The sequence below is a fragment of the Heterodontus francisci genome, unplaced genomic scaffold (genome assembly GCF_036365525.1).
Source record: "Heterodontus francisci isolate sHetFra1 unplaced genomic scaffold, sHetFra1.hap1 HAP1_SCAFFOLD_786, whole genome shotgun sequence".
NCBI classification, from domain to species: Eukaryota; Metazoa; Chordata; class Chondrichthyes; order Heterodontiformes; family Heterodontidae; genus Heterodontus; species Heterodontus francisci.
Genome location: NW_027142184.1, coordinates 182,712 through 205,862, shown reverse-complemented (window position 1 = coordinate 205,862; position 23,151 = coordinate 182,712). Strand labels below are relative to the sequence as shown.

The following is a 23,151-nucleotide window of genomic DNA, read 5'->3' as shown; positions in this document are numbered from 1 at the left end:
TCCCCCTCATCGACTTTCCCCACAATCCCAACACTCCCTCATCAGCACTCCCCACAATCCCAGCTCCCCCTCATCAGCACTCCCCATAATCCCAGCTCTCCCTCATCGACACTCCCCACAATCCCAGTTCCCCCTCATCGACACTCCCCACAATCCCAGCTCCCCCTCATCAGCACTCCCCACAATCCCAGCTCCCCCTCATCAGCACTCCCCATAATCCCAGCTCTCCCTCATCGACACTCCCCATAATCCCAGCTCTCCCTCATCGACACTCCCCACAATCCCAGTTCCCCCTCATCGACACTCCCCACAATCCCAGTTCCCCCTCATCGACACTCCCGCAATCCCAGTTCCCCCTCATCGATATTCCCCACAATTCCAGTTCCCCCTCATCGATATTCCCCGCAATCCCAGCTCCCACTCACCGACTCTTCCCACAATCCTGGCTCCCCCTCGACTTTCCCCACAATCCCGGCTCCCCCTCGACACTCCCCGCAATCCCAGCTCCCCCTCGACTCTCCCCGCAATCCCGGCTCCCCCTCGACACTCCCCGCAATCCCGGCTCCCCCTCGACTCTCCCCGCAATCCCAGCTCCCCATCAACACTCCCCGCAATCCCAGCTCCCCCTGGACACTCCCCGCAGTCCCAGCTCCCCCTCGACTCTCCCCGCAATCCCAGCTCCCCCTCGACTCTCCCCGCAATCCCAGCTCCCCCTCGACACTCCCCGCAATCCCAGCTCCCCCTCGACACTCCCCGCAATCCCAGCTCCCCCTCGACTCTCCCCGCAATCCCAGCTCCCCGTCGACACTCCCCGCAATCCCAGCTCCCCCTCGACTCTCCCCACAATCCCAGCTCCCCCTCGACACTCCCCGCAATCCCAGCTCCCACTCACCGACTCTCCCCACAATCCCAGCTCCCCCTCGACTCTCCCCACAATCCCAGCTCCCCCTCGACTCTCCCCACAATCCCAGCTCCCCCTCGACTCTCCCCACAATCCCAGCTCCCACTCACTGACTCTCCCCACAATCCCAGCTCCCCCTCGACTCTCCCCGCAATCCCAGCTCCCACTCACCGACTCTCCCCACAATCCCAGCTCCCCCTCGACTCTCCCCACAATCCCAGCTCCCCCTCGACACTCCCCGCAATCCCAGCACCCCCTCGACTCTCCCCGCAATCCCAGCTCCCCCTCGACACTCCCCGCAATCCCAGCTCCCCCTCGACACTCCCCGCAATTCCAGCTCCCACTCACCGACTCTCCCCACAATCCCAGCTCCCACTCACTGACTCTCCCCACAATCCCAGCTCCCCCTCGACACTCCCCGCAATCCCAGCTCCCACTCACCGACTCTCCCCACAATCCCAGCTCCCCCTCGACTCTCCCCACAATCCCAGCTCCCCCTCGACACTACCCGCAATCCCAGCTCCCACTCACCGACACTCCCCGCAATCCCAGCTCCCACTCACCGACTCTCCCCACAATCCCAGCTCCCCCTCGACTCTCCCCACAATCCCAGCTCCCCCTCGACTCTCACCACAATCCCAGCTCCCCCTCGACTCTCCCCACAATCCCAGCTCCCCCTCGACTCTCCCTACAATCCCAGCTCCCCCTCGACTCTCCCCACAATCCCAGCTCCCCCTCAACGACACTCCCCACAAGCCCAGCTCCCCCTCAACGACACTCCCCATCCTCCCAGCTCCCCATCATCGACTCTCCCCACAATCCCAGCTGCCCCTCATCGACTCTCCCCACAATCCCAGCTCCCCCTCATCCACAGGCCCTACACTCCCCACAATCCCAGCTCCCCCTCATCGACACTCCCCACAATCCCAGCTCCTCCTCATCGACAATCCCCACAATCCCAGCTCCCCCTCATCGACAATCCCCATACTCCCAGCTCCCCCTCATCGACAATCCCCATACTCCCAGCTCCCCCTCATCGACAATCCCCATACTCCCAGCTCCCCCTCATCGACACTCCCCATATTCCCAGCTCCCCTTCGTCATTCCCCATACTCCCAGCTCCCCCTCAGCGATTCCCCCACACTTCCAGTTCCCCCTCATCGACCCTCCCCACAATCCCAGCTCCCCCTCATCGAAACTCCCCACAATACGGGATCCCCCTCATCGACACTCCCCACAATCCCAGCTCCCCCTCATCGACCCTCCCCACAATCCCAGCTCCCCCTCATCAGAACTCCCCACAATCCGAGATCCCCCTCATCGGCAGTCCCCACAATCCCAGCCCCCGTCATCGGCTCTCCCCACAATCCCAGCTCCCCCTCATCGGCATACCCCGCAATCCCAGCTCTCCCTCATCGACTCTCCCCACAATCCCAGCTCCCCCTCGACTCTCCCCACAATCCCAGCTCCCCCTCGACTCTCCCCACAATCCCAGCTCCCCCTCGACTCTCCCCACAATCCCAGCTCCCACTCACTGACTCTCCCCACAATCCCAGCTCCCCCTCGACTCTCCCCGCAATCCCAGCTCCCACTCACCGACTCTCCCCACAATCCCAGCTCCCCCTCGACTCTCCCCACAATCCCAGCTCCCCCTCGACACTCCCCGCAATCCCAGCACCCCCTCGACTCTCCCCGCAATCCCAGCTCCCCCTCGACACTCCCCGCAATCCCAGCTCCCCCTCGACACTCCCCGCAATTCCAGCTCCCACTCACCGACTCTCCCCACAATCCCAGCTCCCACTCACTGACTCTCCCCACAATCCCAGCTCCCCCTCGACACTCCCCGCAATCCCAGCTCCCACTCACCGACTCTCCCCACAATCCCAGCTCCCCCTCGACTCTCCCCACAATCCCAGCTCCCCCTCGACACTACCCGCAATCCCAGCTCCCACTCACCGACACTCCCCGCAATCCCAGCTCCCACTCACCGACTCTCCCCACAATCCCAGCTCCCCCTCGACTCTCCCCACAATCCCAGCTCCCCCTCGACTCTCACCACAATCCCAGCTCCCCCTCGACTCTCCCCACAATCCCAGCTCCCCCTCGACTCTCCCTACAATCCCAGCTCCCCCTCGACTCTCCCCACAATCCCAGCTCCCCCTCAACGACACTCCCCACAAGCCCAGCTCCCCCTCAACGACACTCCCCATCCTCCCAGCTCCCCATCATCGACTCTCCCCACAATCCCAGCTGCCCCTCATCGACTCTCCCCACAATCCCAGCTCCCCTTCATCCACAGGCCCTACACTCCCCACAATCCCAGCTCCCCCTCATCGACACTCCCCACAATCCCAGCTCCTCCTCATCGACAATCCCCACAATCCCAGCTCCCCCTCATCGACAATCCCCATACTCCCAGCTCCCCCTCATCGACAATCCCCATACTCCCAGCTCCCCCTCATCGACAATCCCCATACTCCCAGCTCCCCCTCATCGACACTCCCCATATTCCCAGCTCCCCTTCATCGTCATTCCCCATACTCCCAGCTCCCCCTCAGCGATTCCCCCACACTTCCAGTTCCCCCTCATCGACCCTCCCCACAATCCCAGCTCCCCCTCATCGAAACTCCCCACAATACGGGATCCCCCTCATCGACACTCCCCACAATCCCAGCTCCCCCTCATCGACCCTCCCCACAATCCCAGCTCCCCCTCATCAGAACTCCCCACAATCCGAGATCCCCCTCATCGGCAGTCCCCACAATCCCAGCCCCCGTCATCGGCTCTCCCCACAATCCCAGCTCCCCCTCATCGGCATACCCCATAATCCCAGCTCTCCCTCATCGACACTCTCCACAATCCCAGCTCCCCCTCCTCGACACTCCCCACAATCCCAGCTCCCCCTCATCGACCCTCCCCACAATCCCAGCTCCCCCTCATCGGAACTCACCACAATACGGGATCCCCCTCATCGGAACTCCCCACAATCCGAGATCCCCCTCATCGGCAGTCCCCACAATCCCAGCCCCCCTCATCGGCTCTCCCCACAATCCCAGCTCCCCCTCATCGGCATACCCCATAATCCCAGCTCTCCCTCATCGACACTCCCCACAATCCCAGCTCTCCCTCATCGACACTCCCCACAATCCCAGCTCCCCCTCATCGACACTCCCCACAATCCCAGCTCCCCCTCATCGACTTTCCCCACAATCCCAACACTCCCTCATCGGCATTCCCCACAATCCCAGCACCCCATCATGGGCTCTCCCCACAAACCCAGCTCCCCCTCATCAGCACACCCCACAATCCCAGCTCCCCCTCATCGACACTTCCCACAATCCCAGCTCCCCCTCATCAGCACTCCCCACAATCCCAGCGCCCCCTCATCGACACTCCCCTCAATCCCAGTTCCCCCTCATCGACACTCCCCACAAACCCAGTTCCCCCTCATCGACACTCCCCACAATCCCAGTTCCCCCTCATCGACACTCCCCACAATCCCAGTTCCCCCTCATCGACTCCCCCCACACTATCAGTTCCCTCTCATCGACACTCCCCACAATCCCAGTTCCCCCTCATCGACACTCCCCACAATCCCAGTTCCCCCTCATCGACTCCCCCCACACTCCCAGTTCCCTCTCATCGACACTCCCCACAATTCCAGTTCCCCCTCATCGATATTCCCCACAATTCCAGTTCATCCTCATCGACAAGCCCCACAATTCCAGTTCATCCTCTTCGACTCCCCCGACACACCCAGTTCTCCCTCATCGATATTCCCCACAATTCCAGTTCCCCCTCATCGATATTCCCCGCAATCCCAGCTCCCACTCACCGACTCTTCCCACAATCCTGGCTCCCCCTCGACTTTCCCCACAATCCCGGCTCCCCCTCGACTTTCCCCACAATCCCGGCTCCCCCTCGACTCCCCCCACAATCCCAGCTCCACTTCATCGACTCCCCCCACAATCCCAGCTCCACTTCATCGACTCCCCCCACAATCCCAGTTCCCCCTCATCGACACTCCCCACAATCCCAGTTCCACTTCATCGACAAGTCCCACAATCCCAGCTCCACCTCATCGACTCCCCCCACACTCCCAGTTCCCCCTCATCGACACTCCCCACAATCCCAGCTCCACTTCATCGACTCCCCCCACAATCCCAGCTCCACTTCATCGACTCCCCCCACAATCCCAGCTCCACTTCATCGACTCCCCCCACAATCCCAGTTCCCCCTCATCGACTCCCCCCACAATCCCAGCTCCCCCTCATCGACTCCCCCCACACTCCCAGCTCCACTTCATCGACTCCCCCCACAATCCCAGCTCCCCTTCATCGACTCCCCCCACACTCCCAGCTCCACTTCATCGACTCCCCCCACAATCCCAGTTCCCCCTCATCGACACTCCCCACAATCCCAGCTCCACTTCATCGACAAACCCCACAATCCCAGCTTCACTTCATTGACTCCCCCCACAATCCCAGTTCCCCCTCATCGACACTCCCCACAATCCCAGCTCCACTTCATCGACAAGCCCCACAATCCCAGCTTCACTTCATCGACTCCCCCCACAATCCCAGCTCCCCCTCATCGACACTCCCCACAATCCCAGCTCCACTTCATCGACAAGCCCACACTCCCAGCTCCACTTCATCGACTCCCCCCACAATCCCAGTTCCCCCTCATCGACTCCCCCCACAATCCCAGCTCCACTTCATCGACTCCCCCCACAATCCCAGTTCCCCCTCATCGACACTCCCCACAATCCCAGCTCCACTTCATCGACTCCCCCCACAATCCCAGCTCCACTTCATCGACTCCCCCCACAATCCCAGTTCCCCCTCATCGACACTCCCCACAATCCCAGCTTCACTTCATCGACTCCCCCCACAATCCCAGCTCCCCCTCATCGACACTCCCCACAATCCCAGCTCCACTTCATCGACAAGCCCACACTCCCAGCTCCACTTCATCGACTCCCCCCACAATCCCAGTTCCCCCTCATCGACTCCCCCCACAATCCCAGCTCCACTTCATCGACTCCCCCCACAATCCCAGCTCCCCCTCATCGACACTCCCCACAATCCCAGCTCCACTTCATCGACAAGCCCCACACTCTCAGCTCCCCCTCATCGACTCCCCCCACAATCCCAGCTTCACTTCATCGACTCCCCCCACAATCCCAGCTCCCCCTCATCGACACTCCCCACAATCCCAGCTCCACTTCATCGACAAGCCCCACACTCTCAGCTCCCCCTCGACTCCCCCCACAATCCCAGCTCCACTTCATCGACTCCCCCCACACTCTCAGCTCCCCCTCATCGACTCCCCCCACACTCCCAGCTCCACTTCATCGACTCCCCCCACAATCCCAGCTCCACTTCATCGACTCCCCCCACAATCCCAGTTCCCCCTCATCGACTCCCCCCACAATCCCAGCTCCACTTCATCGACAAGCCCCACAATCCCAGTTCCCCCTCATCGACTGCCCCCACAATCCCAGCTCCACTTCATCGACTCCCCGCACAATCCCAGCTCCACTTCATCGACTCTCCCCACAATCCCAGCTCCACTTCAGCGACTCCCCCCACAATCCCAGTTCCCCCTCATCGACTCTCCCCACAATCCCAGCTCCACTTCATCGACAAGCCCCACAATCCCAGTTCACCCTCATCGACTCCCCCCACAATCCCAGCACCCCCTCGACTCCCCCTACACTCCCAGCTCCACTTCATAGACTCCCCCCACAATCCCAGCTCCACTTCATCGACAAGCCCCACAATCCCAGTTTGCCCTCATCGACTCCCCCCACAATCCCAGCTCCCCCTCATCGACTCCCCCCACACTCCCGCTCCACTTCATAGACTCCCCCCACAATCCCAGCACCACTTCATCGACAAGCCCCACAATCCCAGTTCCCCCTCATCGACTCCCCCCACAATCCCAGCTCCCCCTCATCGACTCCCCCCACAATCCCAGCTCCCCCTCATCGAATCCCCCCACACTCCCAGCTCCACTTCATAGACTCCCCCCACAATCCCAGCTCCACTTCATCTACAAGCCCCACAATCCCAGTTCCCCCTCATCGACTCCCCCCACAATCCCAGCTCCACTTCATCGACAAGCCCCACAATCCCAGCTCCCCCTCATCGACTCCCCCCACAATCCCAGCTCCCCCTCATCGACTCCCCCCACAATCCCAGCTCCCCCTCATCGACTCCCCCCACAATCCCAGAGACAGTGATAATCACAGGACACTGACTGACCTCACAGTCACTGCCCGGAGAGACAGTGATAATCACAGGACACTGACTGACCTCACAGTCACTGCCCAGAGAGACAGAGATAATCACAGGACACTGACTGACCTCACAGTCACTGCCCAGAGAGACAGAGATAATCACAGGACACTGACTGACCTCACAGTCACTGCCCGGAGAGACAGTGATAATCAGAGAACACTGACTGACCTCACAGTCACTGCCCAGAGAGACAGTGATAATCACAGGACACTGACTGACCTCACAGTCACTGCCCAGAGAGACAGTGATAATCACAGGACACTGACTGACCTCACAGTCACTGCCCAGAGAGACAGTGATAATCACAGGACACTGACTGACCTCACAGTCACTACCCAGAGAGACAGTGATAATCACAGGACACTGACTGACCTCACAGTCACTGCCCAGAGAGACAGTGATAATCACAGGACACTGACTGACCTCACCGTCACTGCCCAGAGAGACAGTGATAATCACAGGACACTGACTGACCTCACAGTCACTGCCCAGAGAGACAGTGATAATCACAGGACACTGACTGACCTCACAGTCACTGCCCAGAGAGACAGTGATAATCACAGGACACTGACTGACCTCACAGTCACTGCCCAGAGAGACAGTGATAATCACAGGACATTGACTGACCTCACAGTCACTGCCCGGAGAGACAGTGATAATCACAGGACACTGACTGACCTCACAGTCACTGCCCAGAGAGACAGTGATAATCACAGGACACTGACTGACCTCACAGTCACTGCCCAGAGAGACAGTGATAATCACAGGACACTGACTGACCTCACCGTCACTGCCCAGAGAGACAGTGATAATCACAGGACACTGACTGACCTCACCGTCACTGCCCAGAGAGACAGTGATAATCACAGGACACTGACTGACCTCACAGTCACTACCCAGAGAGACAGTGATAATCACAGGACACTGACTGACCTCACCGTCACTGCCCAGAGAGACAGTGATAATCACAGGACACTGACTGACCTCACAGTCACTGCCCAGAGAGACAGTGATAATCACAGGACACTGACTGACCTCACAGTCACTGCCCAGAGAGACAGTGATAATCACAGGACACTGACTGACCTCACAGTCACTGCCCAGAGAGACAGTGATAATCACAGGACACTGACTGACCTCACAGTCACTGCCCAGAGAGACAGAGATAATCACAGGACACTGACTGACCTCACCGTCACTCGGACAATGGGGTCTCACGGTTCTGCACATGTTGTGCTTCTGTGTTCAGTGATGAGAGGTTGTGCAGAGAACAATTACGGAGTCTCTAAAATCTCACCTCGATCTCCTCTTGCCAATCCACGTCCAGGTCTCCATCGAATCCTTTGAGTTTGAGCCCCAGTCCCCGCCGCCCTCGTTGCATGGAGGCCTCAACAATTTCCTTCCGACCCTGTCCGAACTTGCCCAAGCCTTCCCCTTCACGATAACCCATCTTGGCCTGGGAATAGAGGACACAACGTTAGTCACAGCCAGTCACCAAGCACAGCAAGTCTGGCTCAGGGATATCGCACTGGCTCTGCACAGATCCCACGGATAAAAGTTCCTCAGATAAATGCACCTGCCTCTCACACCCAGTGTGCCTCAGCTTATTACTCGCAGCTCAAACAGCAACTCGCAGATAGAGGGGGCATATTACTAGGTTAGAGACCCAGGGGCCTGTGTCCCAACCCTGGGGAGACCTCCCCATTCCCCCACCAGTTCCAGACCGGACCTACCCCTCCCCGGACCCACCCCTCCCCGGACCGGACCCACCCCTCCCCGCCCCGGACCCACCCCTCCCAGGACCGGACCCACCCCTCCCCGGACCCACCCCTCCCCGGACCGGACCCGACCCTCCCCGGACCGGACCCGACCCTCCCCGCCCCGGACCCACCCCTCCCCGGACCGGACCCACCCCTCCCCGGACCGGACCCGACCCTCCCCGGACCGGACCCGACCCTCCCCGGACCGGACCCGACCCTCCCCGGACCGGACCCTCCCCGGACCGGACTCAACCCTCCCCGGACCGGACTCAACCCTCCCCTGAAAGGACCCAACCCCCCCCGGACCGGACCCACCCCTCCCCGGACCCACCCCTCCCCGGACCCGACCCGACCCTCCCCGGACCGGACCCGACCCTCCCCGGACCGGACCGGACCCTCCCCGGACCGGACCCAACCCTCCCCGGACCGGACCCACCCCTCCCCGGACCGGACCCACCCCTCCCCGCCCCGGACCCACCCCTCCCCGCCCCGGACCCACCCCTCCCCGGACCGGACCCACCCCTCCCCGGACCCACCCCTCCCCGGACCGGACCGGACCCAACCCTCCCCGGACCGGACTCAACCCTCCCCGGACCGGACCCAACCCTCCCCTGACCGGACCCACCCCTCCCCGGACCGGACCCACCCCTCCCCGGACCGGACCCACCCCTCCCCGGACCGGACCCACCCCTCCCCGCCCCGGAGCGACCCATCCCCGCCCCGGAGCGACCCATCCCTGCCCCGGAGCGACCCCTCCCCGCCCCGGACCGACCATTCCCCGGACCCACCCCTCCCCGGACCGGACCCAACCCTCCCCGGACCGGACCCACCCCTCCCCGGACCCACCCCTCCCCGGACCCACCCCTCCCAGGACCGGACCCAACCCTCCCCGGACCGGACCCAACCCTCCCCGGACCGGACCCAACCCTCCCCGGACCGGACCCACCCCTCCCCGGACCCACCCCTCCCAGGACCGGACCCAACCCTCCCCGGACCGGACCCAACCCTCCCCGGACCGGACCCAACCCTCCCCGGACCGGACCCAACCCTCCCCGGACCGGACCCAACCCTCCCCGGACCGGACCCAACCCTCCCCGGACCGGAGCGACCCCTCCCCGCCCCGGACCCACCCCTCCCCGGACCGGACCCAACCCTCCCCGGACCGGACCCAACCCTCCCCGGACCGGACCCAACCCTCTCCGGACCGGACCGACCCCACCCCGGACCGGACCGACCCCACCCCGGAACGGACCGACCCCTCCCCGGACCGACCATTCCCTGGACCCACCCCTCCCCGGACCGGACCCAACCCTCCCCGGACCCGACGCAAACCTCCCCGGACCCGACGCAACCCTCCCCGGACCCGACGCAACCCTCCCCGGACCCGACGCAACCCTCCCCGGACCGGACCCAATCCTCCCCGCCCCGGAGCGACACCTCCCCGCCCCGGACCCACCCCTCCCCGGACCGGACCCAATCCTCCCCGCCCCGGAGCCACCCCTCCCCGCCCCGGAGCCACCTCTCACCGGACCGGACCCACCCCGGACCGGACCCACCCCACCCCGGACCGGACCCACCCCTCCCCGGACCGGACCCACCCCTCCCCGCCTCGGAGCGACCCCTCCCCGCCCCGGACCGACCATTACTCGGACCGACCCCGCCCCGGACCGGACCCAACCCTCCCCGGACCGGACCCACCACTCCGCGGACCGCACCGACAACGGACAGGACCCAACCCTCCCCGGACCGGACCCAATCCTCCCCGCCCCGGAGCCACCCCTCCCCGCCCCGGAGCCACCTCTCACCGGACCGGACCCACCCCGGACCGGACCCACCCCACCCCGGACCGGACCCACCCCTCCCCGGACCGGACCCACCCCTCCCCGCCTCGGAGCGACCCCTCCCCGCCCCGGACCGACCATTACTCGGACCGACCCCGCCCCGGACCGGACCCAACCCTCCCCGGACCGGACCCACCACTCCGCGGACCGCACCGACAACGGACAGGACCCAACCCTCCCCGGACCGGACCCAATCCTCCCCGCCCCGGAGCGACACCTCCCCGCCCCGGACCCACCCCTCCCCGGACCGGACCCAATCCTCCCCGCCCCGGAGCCACCCCTCCCCGCCCCGGAGCCACCTCTCACCGGACCGGACCCACCCCGGACCGGACCCACCCCACCCCGGACCGGACCCACCCCTCCCCGGACCGGACCCAATCCTCCCCGCCCCGGAGCCACCCCTCCCCGCCCCGGAGCCACCTCTCCCCGCCCCGGAGCCACCCCTCCCCGGACCGGACCCACCCCGGACCGGACCCACCCCACCCCGGACCGGACCCACCCCACCCCGGACCGGACCCACCCCTCCCCGGACCGGACCCACCCCTCCCCGCCTCGGAGCGACCCCTCCCCGCCTCGGAGCGACCCCTCCCCGCCCCGGACCGACCATTACTCGGACCGACCCCTCCCCGGACCGGACCCAACCCTCCCCGGACCGGACCCACCACTCCGCGGACCGCACCGACAACGGACAGGACCCAACCCTCCCCGGACCGGACCCACCCCTCCCCGCCCCGGAGCGACCCCTCCCCGACTCGGACCCAACCCTCCCCGGACCGGACCCACCCCTCCCCGGACCGGACCCACCCCTCCCCGGACCGGAGCGACCCTTCCCCGACTCGGACCGACCCCTCCCCGGACCGGACTGACCCCACCCCGGACCGACCATTCCCCGGACCCACCCCTGCCCAGACCGGTCCCAACCCTCCCCGGACCGAACGCAACCCTCCCCGGACCGGACCCACCCCCCACCGCCCCGGACCCACCCCGGACCGGACCGGACCCACCCCTCCCCGGACCCACCCCTCCCCGCCCCGGACCCACCCCTCCCCGGACCGGACCGACCTCAACCCGGACCCACCCCTCCCCGGCCCGGAGCGACCCCTCCCCGGACCGGACCCACCCCTCCCCGCCCCGGACCCACCCCTCCCCGGACCGGACCGACCTCAACCCGGACCCACCCCTCCCCGGCCCGGAGCGACCCCTCCCCGGACCGGACCCACCCCTCCCCGCCCCGGAGCCACCCCTCCCCGGACCGGAGCCACCCCTCCCCGGACCGGACCCACCCCTCCCCGGACCGGACCCACCCCTCCACGCCCCGGACCGACCCCAACCTGGACCCACCCCTCCCCGGCCCGGACCGACCCCGCCCGGACCGACCCCACCCTGGACCAGACCGACCCCTCCCCTCGCCAGAAGGACCCTTCCCCTCCCCGGACGGACCCCTCCCCTCCCCGCACCGACCCCTCCCCGGACCTCACCGACCCCGGACCGGACAGACCCAGGACCGGACAGACCCAGGACCGTACAGCACCGACCCCTCCCCGGACCGCACTGACACCGGACCGACCCCACCCCGGACCGGACCGACCCCTCCCCGGACAGTCCCCGGTCCGGACCGACCGACCCCTCCCCGGACTGACCCCTCCCCAACCCCGCCCAGACCGACCCCTCCCCTCCCCAGACCGGCCCCTCCCTGCCCAGACTGGCCCTGCCCCGCCCGGACCGACCCCTCCCCGCCCCACCCGGATGGACCCCTACCCGGACCGGCCCCTCCCCACCCGGACCAGCCCCTCCCCATCCGGCCCCTCCCCGCCCGGACAGACCCGACCCCGCCCGGACCGGCCCCGCCCCATCCAGCCCCTCCCCGCCCGGACCGACCCGACCCCGCCCGGACCGGCCCCTCCCCGCCCAGCCTCCCGGACCGGCCCCTCCCCGCCCGTAATGGCCCTTCCCCGCCCCTCCCGGACCGGCCCCTCCCCGCCCGGAACAGCCCTGCCCCGCCCCGCCCAGACCGACCCCGCCCCGCCCGTTCCGACCGACCAGACCCCGCCCCACCCGGACCGGCCCCTCCTCTCCCAGACCGACCCCGCCCCGCCCGGACCGACCCCGCCCGGCCCTGCCCTGACCGACCCCTCCCCGCCCGACCCGGCCCCTCCCCGCCCCCGCCCAGACTGACTCCTCCCCGCCTAGACCAACCCCTCCCCGCTCCGCCCAGACCCACCCAGCCCCATCCCACCCAGGCTCTCTAAACATACCATCAGCTTCTGGGAGACGCTGTTGTACATGGAGTATTTGCTGGAGAGTGTGTCCACCTGCAGATCACCAGAGGAATCACCCTGCAGTGACGGCACAGAGTATCCCCGCATGTCACCAAACACCGGTCTGCTCTCCTCACTCTCACTGTCCTCATCATCACTACTGGCCCTCACTGAGGAGGGGGGGGAAGAGGGTGGCGGGGAGAAGGAGGAGAGGTGGAGGGTACGGGGATGATATAGAGGGTGAGCAAGAGGGAGAGAAACAGAAAGATACAGAGGGTTGATAAATACTTTGCTTTTTCAGATTCTATCACACATTTTAAATTAACTTGCAGTGTTCATTTCTGACCAGGACATGGTGCCATGTCCGTCCCTCGCCAGGCCCTGGACACAGGGTGTCGGTCACTGGCCGGGCGCCGCGCCCGGGTGTCGGTCACTGGCCGGGCGCCGGGCCCGGGTGTCGGTCACTAGATCCGGGTATTTTTTGCTGACTGCGTATTGGACCCGGCCGTTCATCCCTCAGCGGAGCCCCGCGTGTTCCTCCAGGCTAATCCCGAGGACACGGGTTCAAATCCAACCATGACATCTGGTGGAATTTTAAAAATTAATAAATTCAATCAATTCATTAAAATCTGGGATTAAAAGCTTGTCTCAGTAACGCTGCCATGATATTATCATCAATTGTAAAAACCCATCTGGTTCACTTTAGGGAAGGAAATCTGCCGTCCGAACCCGGTCTGGCCTACATGTGACTCCAGAGGAAATCTGCCGTCCGAACCCGGTCTGGCCTACATGTGACTCCAGACCCACAATAATGTGGTTGACTCTGAACTACCCTCTGAAATGGCCGAGAAAACCACTCAGTTCAATAACAATGAAGGATGGGCAATCATTGACCTTCCCAGCGACATCCACATCCCATAAAATAAAAGGTAATCCCTCACTAGGCCACTCCCAGTCATTTTCTCTCACCCTCTCCTTCCACCACCCTCTCTCTCTCCCCCTCTCCCTCTCTCCCTTCCCGCCATCCCCCAGTCCCTCACCCTCCTCCTCTCCCTCCACCCCATCCCCTCCCCTTCTCTGTCCCCTCCTGCTCCACCCCACCCCTCCCCTCTGCCCCCTGCCCGTCCCCCTGCACCCGCCCCTCCGCCCCTGCCCTTCCCCCGCCTCCTCCTCTCCCTCCCCCCTACAGTCCCTCCCCCTCTCCTCCCCCTCACTCCCCCACCACCTCCTCTCCCTCCCCCCTCCCCTTCTCTTCCTCCTCCAGTGCCCACCCCTCTCCTCTTCCCCGCCTCTTCCCCCTCCCCCACACCTCCCCCTCTCCCCACCTCCTCCTCTCCCTCCCCCTCCCCTTCTCTTCCTCCTCCAGTGCCCCCCCACTCCTCTTCCCCGCCTCTTCCCCCTCCCCCACACCTCTCCCTCTCCCCACTTACTCTTCTCTCTGCCCCTCCGCATTCCCCGCCTCCTCCCTCTGTCCCTCACCCTCTCCTCCTCCTCCACTCACTCCCCCCTCCACTTCCTCCTCCCCCTCTCCCTATCCATTCCGCCTCTTCTTATTCCCTCACCCCTCCTCCCCTCCTCTTCCCTCTCCATCACCACCTCCCTCGGCCACCCACTCCTCTCCACCACCCAAGGCCGCCCACTCCTCTCCACCTCCCTCCCTGACTCCGCATACTCCTCTCCACCTCCCTCCCTCCTCCTCCCCTCCTCTCCCACCCACCCCCCGACTCCTCTCCCTCTCCTCCCCACCTCCGCTCCCACACTCTTCCTTACGCCTCCTCTCCCTCCCTCCGCCTCCTATCCCACTCCAGCTCCTCTCCCCTCCCTCTCCCACCACTCTGCTGCCTCCGTCCCCGCCTCCTCTCCCACCGCTGTGCTCCCTCCCCACTTCCTCTCCCTCACCCCCCCTCCACTTCCTCTCCCTCACCCCCCCTCCACCTCCTCTCCCTCCCCTCCCTCCACCACCACCTCCCCTCTTCCTCACTCCGCCTCTTGTCCCTCTCTCTCCCCCCCGCCACCTCCTCTCCTTCTCTCCGCCTGCCCCTGCTCCTCTTCCCCCCCCCTTCTGCATCCACTCTCTCCCTCCCCCTCCCTCCAGTCACTCTTCCTCCCTGCACCTCCCCTCCCCCTCTTTCTCCCCCACCTGCCCCCTCCGCCTCCTCTCCCTCACCCCTCCCCCCCTCGCCTCCTCTCCATCCCTTTCCTCCGTCTCCTATCTCGCCCCGCATCTCCCTCTGCCGCTCCCTTCAGCGCCCTCACCCTCCGCCTCCACTTTCTCCCATTCCCTCCCCCACACTCCCTCCCACGGCCCCTTCTCCCCCCCCTCCACCACCACCTCCCCCGCTGCCTCTCCCTCCCACCCAACCTCCTCCTCTCCCTCCCCCCCCCCACCCTTCACCCTCCTCTCACCCCTTGAATTGAGGGAGCAGAATTCTTGAGGTACATTCAGGAGAACTTTTTTTCCCAGTACGTAGGAAGTCTAAAAAGTTTTAGACTTAGTTTTAGGAAATGAAGATGGGCAGGTGGAAGGAGTGGCTGTGGGAGAGCATTTTGGTGATAGTGATCATAATTCAGTCAGTTTTAACATAATTATGGAAAAGGACAGAGATAGAACAGGAGTTAGAGTTTTCAATTGGGGCAAGGCCAATTTTAGTGAAAGTGGACTGGAAACAGCTACTTGAAGGTAAATCAGTGTCAGAACAGTGGGAGGCATTCAAAGGGGAGATTCAATGGGTTCAGAGTAAACATGTTCCCACAAAGAAAAAGAGTGAGAAGGCCAAATCTAGAGCCTCATGGATGTCAAGGAACCTACAGGGTAAGATAAGGCAGAAAAGGAAAGCTTATGTCCGACACCGAGAACTCAATACTACAGAAAGCCGAGAGGAGTATAGAAAGTGGAGGGGTGAAATCAAAAAGGAAATTAGGAAAACAAAGAGAGGGCATGAAAGAATATTGGCAAGCAAAATCAAGGTGAACCCAAAGATGTTTTATCAACACATTAAGAGTACTTGGCTGTCCAGACTGGCAAAGAGAGTGTGGGAAAATGGCTCACTGACGCAGAACACATCAGTCTGAGTGTTTCAAGCCTGTGCCCTCAATATCTTGCTCTATGGCAGCGAGGCCTGGACAACGTATGTCAGCCAAGAGCGACGTCTCAATTCATTCCATCTTCGCTGCCTCCGGAGAATCCTTGGCATCAGGTGGCAGGACCGTATCTCCAATGCAGAAGTTCTCGAGGCGGCCAACATCCCCAGCATATACACACTACTGAGTCAGCGACGCTTGAGATGGCTTGGCCATGTGAGCCGCATGGAAGATGGCAGGATCACCAAGGACGTACTGTACAGCGAGCTCGTCACTGGTATCAGACCCACCGGCCGTCCATGTCTCCACTTTAAAGACTGTTGGCAAACGCAACATGAAGTCTTGCGACATTGACCACAAGTCGTGGGAGCCAGTTGCCAGTGATCGACAGAGCTGGCGGGCAGCTATCAAGGCGGGGCAGAAGGGAGGCGCGTCGAAGATACCTAGCAGTTGGTATGAAAAGAGACAGCAGTGGAAGGGGAGACCAACTGTGTAACAGCCCCTAACAACCAACTTTACCTGCAGCGCCTGTGGAAGAGGCTGTCACTCTAGAATTGGCCTTTATAGCCACTCCAGGCGCTGCTCCACAAACCACTGACCACCTCCAGGTGCTTACCCATCGTCTCGAGACAAGGAGGCCAAAAAGGAAAGGAAAGGAAGTGTAAGAGGATAACTAAGGAGAGAGTAAGCCCCATAAAAGACCAAAAAGGTAACTTATGTGTAGTAGTGGAAGATATTGGTATGGTTCTTAATGAATACTTTGTGTCTGTCTTCACAAAAGAGGGGGATGATGCAGATATTGTATTTAAGGAGAAAGAATGTGAAGCATTGGATGTGATAAACATAGGGAGAGGGGAAGTATTAATGAGATTAGCATCCTTGAAAGTTGATAAATCACCAGGGCCAGATTAAATTTATCCTAGGCTGTTAAAAGAAGCAAGAGAGGAAATAGCAGAGGGTCTGACCATCAATTTCCAGTCCTCATTGGATACAGGTGTGATGCCGGAGTCATAGAGTCAGAGGGTCGTACAGCATAGAAACAGTCCCTTCGGCCCATCGTGTCCATGTCGACCATAATTCCTATCTATACTAATCCCACCTACCTGCATTAATTCCATATCCCTCTATGCCTTGCTCAGTCACGTACCTGTCCAGATGCCTCTTAAATGTCGCTACTGTTCCTGCCTCCACCACCTCCTCAGGCAGCTCATTCCAGATACCCACTATTCTTTGTGTGAAAAATGTACCCCTTTGATCCCCTTTAAACCTCCTCCCTCTCATCTTAAATCTATGCCCTCTAGTTTTAGTCACCCCTACCATGGGAAACAGACTCTGGTTATCTACCCTATCTATGCCTCTCATAATTTTATATACCTCTATCATGTCCCCTCTCAGCCTCCTTCACTCCAGGGAAAACAGACCCAGCCTATCCAATCTCTCTTTATAACTCAAGCCCTCCAAACCAGGCAACATCCTTGTGAATCTTTTCTGCACCCTCTCTAGCTTAATCACATCTTTCCTGTAGTGCGGCGACCAGAACTGCACACAGTACTTCAAATGCGGCCTAACCAACATTCTGTACAACTGTAACATGACGTCCCAACTCTTGTACTCAATGCCTCAGCCGATGAAGGCAAGCATGCCATCCGCCTTCTTCACCACCCTGTCTACCTGTGTTGCCACTTTCAGGAAACTATGTACTTGCACCCCAAGGTCTCTCTGCTCAACAACACTCCCCAGGGCCCTGCCATTCACTGTATATGTCCTGCCCTGGTTTAACTTCCCAAAATGCATCACTTCACACTTGTCTGCGTTAAATTCCATTTGCCAATCCCTTGCCCACTTTCTCAGTTGATCTATATCCTGTTGTAACCTTAGACAACCTTCTTCACTGTCCACTATACCACCAATTTTGGTGTCATCTGCAAACTTACTAATCATGCCCCTTACATTCACATCCAAGTCATTAACATCTATGACAAACAACAGAGGGCCCACCACCGATCCCTGCGGCACACCACTGGTCACCGGCCTCCAATCAGAAAAACAACCCTCCACTACCACCCTCTGCCTCCTATCACAAAACCAATTTTGTATCCAATTTGCTAGCTCACCCTGGATCCAATGTTTTCGAACATTCTGGACCAGCCTACCATGCGGGACCTTGTCAAAGGCCTTGCTAAAGTCCATGTAGACAACGTCCATCGCCCTGCCCTCATCAATCCTCTTGGTCACCTCCTCGAAAAACTCAAATTCGTGAGACATGATTTCCCACGCACAAAGCCATGCTGACTATCCCTAATCAGACCATGTCTTTCCAGATGCATATAAATCCTGTCTCTCAGAATCCCTTCCAATAACTTTCCCACCACTGATGTAAGGCTCACTGGCCTGTAGTTCCCTGGCTTATCCCTGCTGCCCTTCTTAAATAAAGGCACAGCATTAGCTATCCTCCAGTCTTCCGGTACCTCACCCGTGGCTAATGATGATACAAAAATCTCTGCCATGGCCCCAGCAATCTCCTCCCTTGCTTCCCAGAGCATCCTAGGATACAGCTGGTCAGGGCCTGGGGATTTATCCACCTTAATGCGCTTCAAAACCTCCAACACCTCCTCCTTTGTTATGTTGATATGCTCCAGAATATCGGTGTTTGCTCCCTTGAACTCACTCGCTTCCATGACCTTCTCCACAGTAAATACAGACGAGAAATATTCATTTAAGACCTCTCCCATTTCCTGTGGCTCCACACATAGATTACCACACTGATCCTTAAGGGGACCTACTCTCTCCCTAGCTATCCTTTTACTCTTAATATACTTATAGAATCTTTTAGGATTCTCCTTTATCTTATCTGTCAGGGAAATCTCATGGCCCCTTTTCGCCCTCCTAATTTCCTTAAGTGTAGTCCTCCATCCCCTATACTCCTCGAGGGACTCACTCGATCCCAGCTGCCTGTACCTGACATATGCCTCCTTCTTTGTCCTGACCAGACCCTCAATATCTCTCATCAACCAAGGTTCCCTAAACTTGCCAGCCTTGCCCTTCCATCTAACAGGAACATGCCGGACCTGAACTCTTCCTATCTCACTTTTAAAAGCCTCCCACTTGCCAGACGTCCCTTTACCTGTAAACACCTCTCCCATTCAACTTTTGAGAGTTCCTGTCTGATGCCATCGAAATTAGCCTTCCTCCAATTTATGACTTCAACTTGAGGACCAGTCCTATCCTTTTCCATAACTATCTTGAAACTAATAGAGTTATGGTCACTGGTCCCAAAGTGCTCCCCCACTGACACATCAACCACCTGCCCATCCTCATTTCCGAAGAGGAGGTCGAGTGTAGCCCCTTCTCTAGTAGGGCCATCCACATACTGCTTCAGAAAACTATCCTGGACACACTTAACAAATTCTACCCCAAATAGTCGGGGATTTTAATTACCCCAATATTAACTGGGATAGTTTTAGTGTGAAAGGAATTGAGGGAACAGAATTCTTGAGGTTCATTCAGGGGAACTTTTTTCCCCAGTATGTAGCAAGTCCAACAAGAGAGGGAGCAGTTTTAAACTTAGTTTTAGGAAATGAAGATGGGCAGGTGGAAGGAATGGCAGTGGGAGTGCATTTTGGTGATAGTGATCATAAATCAGTCAGTTTTAACATAACTATGGAACAGGAGTTAGAGTTCTCAATTGGGGCAAGGCCAATTTTACTAAACTGAGGAGTGATTTAGTGAAAGTGGACGGGAAACAGTTACTTGAAGGTAAATCATTGTCAGAGCAGTGGGAGGCATTCAAAGGGGAGATTCAATGGGTTCAGAGTAAACACGTTCCCACAAAGAAAAAGGGTGAGGCGGCCAAATCTAGAGCCCCATGGATGTCAAGGAGCCTGCAGGGTAAGATAAGGCAGAAAAGGAAAGCTTATGTCCGACACCGAGAACTCAATACTACAGAAAGCCGAGAGGAGTATAGAAAGTGGAGGGGTGAAATCAAAAAGGAAAATAGGAAAGCAAAGAGAGGGCATGAAAGAATATTGGCAAGCAAAATCAAGGTGAACCCAAAGATGTTTTATCAATACATTAAGAGTAAGAGGATAACTAAGGAGAGAGTAGGGCCCATAAAAGACCAAAAAGGTAGCCTATGTGTAGGAGCAGAAGATGTTGGTTGAGTTCTTCATGAATGCTTTGCGTCTGTCTTCACAGAAGAGGGGACCAATGCAGATATTATAGTTAAGGAGGAAGTGCGAAGTATTGGATATGATAAACATCGGGAGAGAAAGTTGATCAATCACCAGGGCTGGATGAAATGTACCCCAGGCTGTTAAAAGAAGCAAGAGAGGAAATAGCAGAAGGTCTGACCATCATTTTCCAGTCCTCACTGGATACAGGTGTGGTGCCGGAGGATTGGAGAATTGCTAACGTTGTATCTCTGTTTAAAAAGCGAGCGAAGGATAGACTGAATAATTACAGGCCAGTCAGTCTAACCTCAGTAGTGGGGAAATTATTGGAATCTATTCTGAGAGACAAGATAAACCGTTACTTAGAAAGGCAGAGGTTAATCAAGGATAGTCAGCATGGATTTGTTAAGGGAAGATCTTGTTTGACCAACTTGATTGAATTTTTTGAAGTAACGAGGAAGATAGATGAGGGTAGTGCAGTTGATGTGGTCTACATGGATTTTAGCAAGGTTTTGACAAGGTCCCACAAGGCAGACTGGTTAAAAAAAATTCCCATGGGATCCAGGGAAATGCAGCAAGGTGGATACAAAATTGGCTCAGTGTTAGGAAACAAAGGGTAATTGTTGACGGGTGTTTTAGCGACTGGAGGGCTGTTTCCAGTGGTGTTCCGCAGGGCTCAGTACTGGGTCCCCTGTTTTTGTGGTGTATATTTACGATTTGGACGTAAATGTAGGGGGCATGATCAACAAGTTTGCAGACGACACAAATATTCTCTGTGTGGTAGATAGCGAGGAGGATAGCTGTAGGCTGCAGGAAGATATTGATGGTCTGGTCAGATGGGCAGAAAAGTGGCAAATGGAATTCAACCTGGAGGTGATGCATTTGGAGAAGTCAAACAAGGCAAAGGAATATACGATTAATGGGAAAATATGGAAAGGGTGTAGAGGAAGTGAGGAAGTGAACGCATAAAGGGTGACCGCTTTGCGGAATACCTCCGCTCAGTCTGAAAACGTAATCCTGAGCTTCTGGTTTCTTTCCATTTCAACACTCCCCCCTGCTCTCATGCTCACATCTCTGTCCTGGGATTGCTGCAGTGTTCCAGTGAACATCAACGCAAGCTCGAGGAACAGCATCTCATCTACCGATTAGGCACACTACAGCCTGCCGGACTGAACATTGAGTTCAATAATTTCAGAGCATGATGGGCCACCCCTTTTTTAATTGAGCATTAGTTTTTATTTTTAATTTATTTTGCATTGCTTCATCGTTCATTTTTACCACCATGAGCCTGCCGACTGCTCTTTTTCACGCTTGTGCTTTGGGCCAGGGCTGTTCATTATTCCGTCATTTAACACCCTCTCTGCCCTAACGCTTTGCCTTTCAGTACACCATTAACATACCTTTTCCTTTGCTCCATGACCTTCTGGTCAGTTATTGTCTGTGACCCTCTGTCCCTTGTGTTCTCTTTTGCCCCAGCCCCAGTTTATTGCTTCAGACCTATTACATTTCTAACCTTTGCCAGTTCTGATGAAGGGTCACTGACCTGAAACGTTAACTCTGCTTCTCTCTCCACAGATGCTGCCAGACCTGCTGAGTATTTCCAGCGTTTATTGTTTTTATTTCAGATTTCCAGCACCTGCAGTATTTTGCTTTTGTTATTAGGAAGTGAGGGACCTTGGAGTGAATGTCCACAGATCCCTGAAGGTAGCAGGACAGGTCGATAAGGTGGTTAAGAAGGCAGATGGAATCCTTTCCTTTATTAACCGAGGTATAGAATACAAGAGCAGGGAGGTTATGCTGGAACTGAATAACTCATTGGTTAGGCCACAACTTGAGTACTGTGTGCAGTTCTGGTCACCTCATTACAGAAAGGATGTAATTGCACTATCGAGGGTACAGAGGAGATTTACGAGGATGTTGCCAGGACTGGAAAAGAGCAGCTATGAGGAAAGATTGGATAGGCTGGGGTTGTTCTCCTTGGAACAGAGAAGGCTGAGGGGAGATCTGATTGAAATGTATAAAATTGTGAGGGGCCTGGATAGAGTGGAGGTGAAGGGTCAATTCACCTTAGCAGAGAGGTCAGTGACGAGGGAGCAGAGATTTAAAGTGATTGATAGAATGATTAGAGGGAGATGAGGAAAAACCTTTTCACCCAGAGGGTGGTGATGGTCTGGAACTCACTGCCTGAAAGGGTAGTTGAGGCAGGAAGTCCAGAGCTGTCACCTGCAGGGCTGGAATAGTGGATTGTTTCTGGGCCAGCACAGACACGATGGGCCAAGTGGCCTCCTCCTCTGCCGAATACACACTCTGATTCCTCCCGCCTCCTCTCTTACCCCGGGCCCGGGCTCCTCCATCCGGCGGCTCCTCGTCCGAAGTGGAGCTGAGGTTCAGTCCGAGCTCCTCTATTCTCCTGCGGCTGGTGGCAGGCCCTTGGTCCGGCCCAGGCTCCGGATACCGGCGCTTCATCCTGAGGCCGCTCTCTGTGTTGGGGACGGCCCGGGCTCCCGCTAGGCCTCAAGCCTCGGATCTCGATTTCGACCTCAAGTCCCGCGGGTCGCGTCGCGCTCTCTCCAACGCGCATGCGCCCGCATCTGGGAGTCGGTAACCAATCAGCGAGGAGGAGGAGCGAAGCCCCGCCCCCACCCAGACCCCGCCCCCTGACCCTCCACCAGCCCAGACCCCGCCCCCTGACCCTCCACCAGCCCAGACCCCGCCCCCTGACCCTCCACCAGCCCAGACCCCGCCCCCTGACCCTCCACCAGCCCAGACCCCGCCCCCTGACCCTCCACCAGCCCAGACCCCGCCCCCTGACCCTCCACCAGCCCAGACCCCGCCC

At 59.2% G+C, this 23,151-nt stretch overlaps 2 protein-coding genes across 3 annotated transcripts in view; both read right to left on the bottom strand.

Annotated features, from left to right (window-relative positions):
• The window catches only part of cmtr1 (cap methyltransferase 1), a 224,636-nt gene extending 201,745 nt beyond the window's left edge, over nucleotides 1–22,891 (bottom strand). For both annotated transcript variants that reach the window (XM_068028382.1, XM_068028383.1), the window contains exons 1-3: nucleotides 22,649–22,891; nucleotides 13,063–13,235; nucleotides 8,504–8,662 (exon numbers count right to left, since the gene is read on the bottom strand). In XM_068028382.1, the coding sequence (XP_067884483.1) occupies nucleotides 8,504–8,662; nucleotides 13,063–13,235; nucleotides 22,649–22,781 (465 nt within the window). In that variant the 5' untranslated portion in view covers nucleotides 22,782–22,891. The remainder of the gene's footprint in view (nucleotides 1–8,503; nucleotides 8,663–13,062; nucleotides 13,236–22,648) is intronic.
• Nucleotides 8,684–13,038, bottom strand: LOC137366719 (elastin-like). The gene is made up of 4 exons (XM_068028384.1): nucleotides 13,029–13,038; nucleotides 9,929–10,161; nucleotides 9,341–9,397; nucleotides 8,684–8,740 (listed from the first exon to the last, which is right to left on the bottom strand). Exons 1-4 carry the CDS (start codon nucleotides 13,036–13,038, stop codon nucleotides 8,684–8,686), a joined length of 357 nt encoding a protein of 118 aa, XP_067884485.1.
• Nucleotides 22,892–23,151: the final 260 nt, after the last annotated feature.

What these genes read in the sequence shown, in the direction of transcription:
- LOC137366719 (XM_068028384.1), bottom strand. An exon ending in TGGGTCCGGTCCTGGGAGGG is followed by an intron (nt 9,398 to 9,928) that starts GTGGGTCCGGGG and finishes GGGAGGGGTGGG; the next exon opens with TCCGGTCCGGGGAGGGTTGG. An exon ending in TCCGGTCCGGTCCGGGGAGG is followed by an intron (nt 8,741 to 9,340) that starts GTCGGGTCCGGT and finishes GGATCTGTGCAG; the next exon opens with AGCCAGTGCGATATCCCTGA.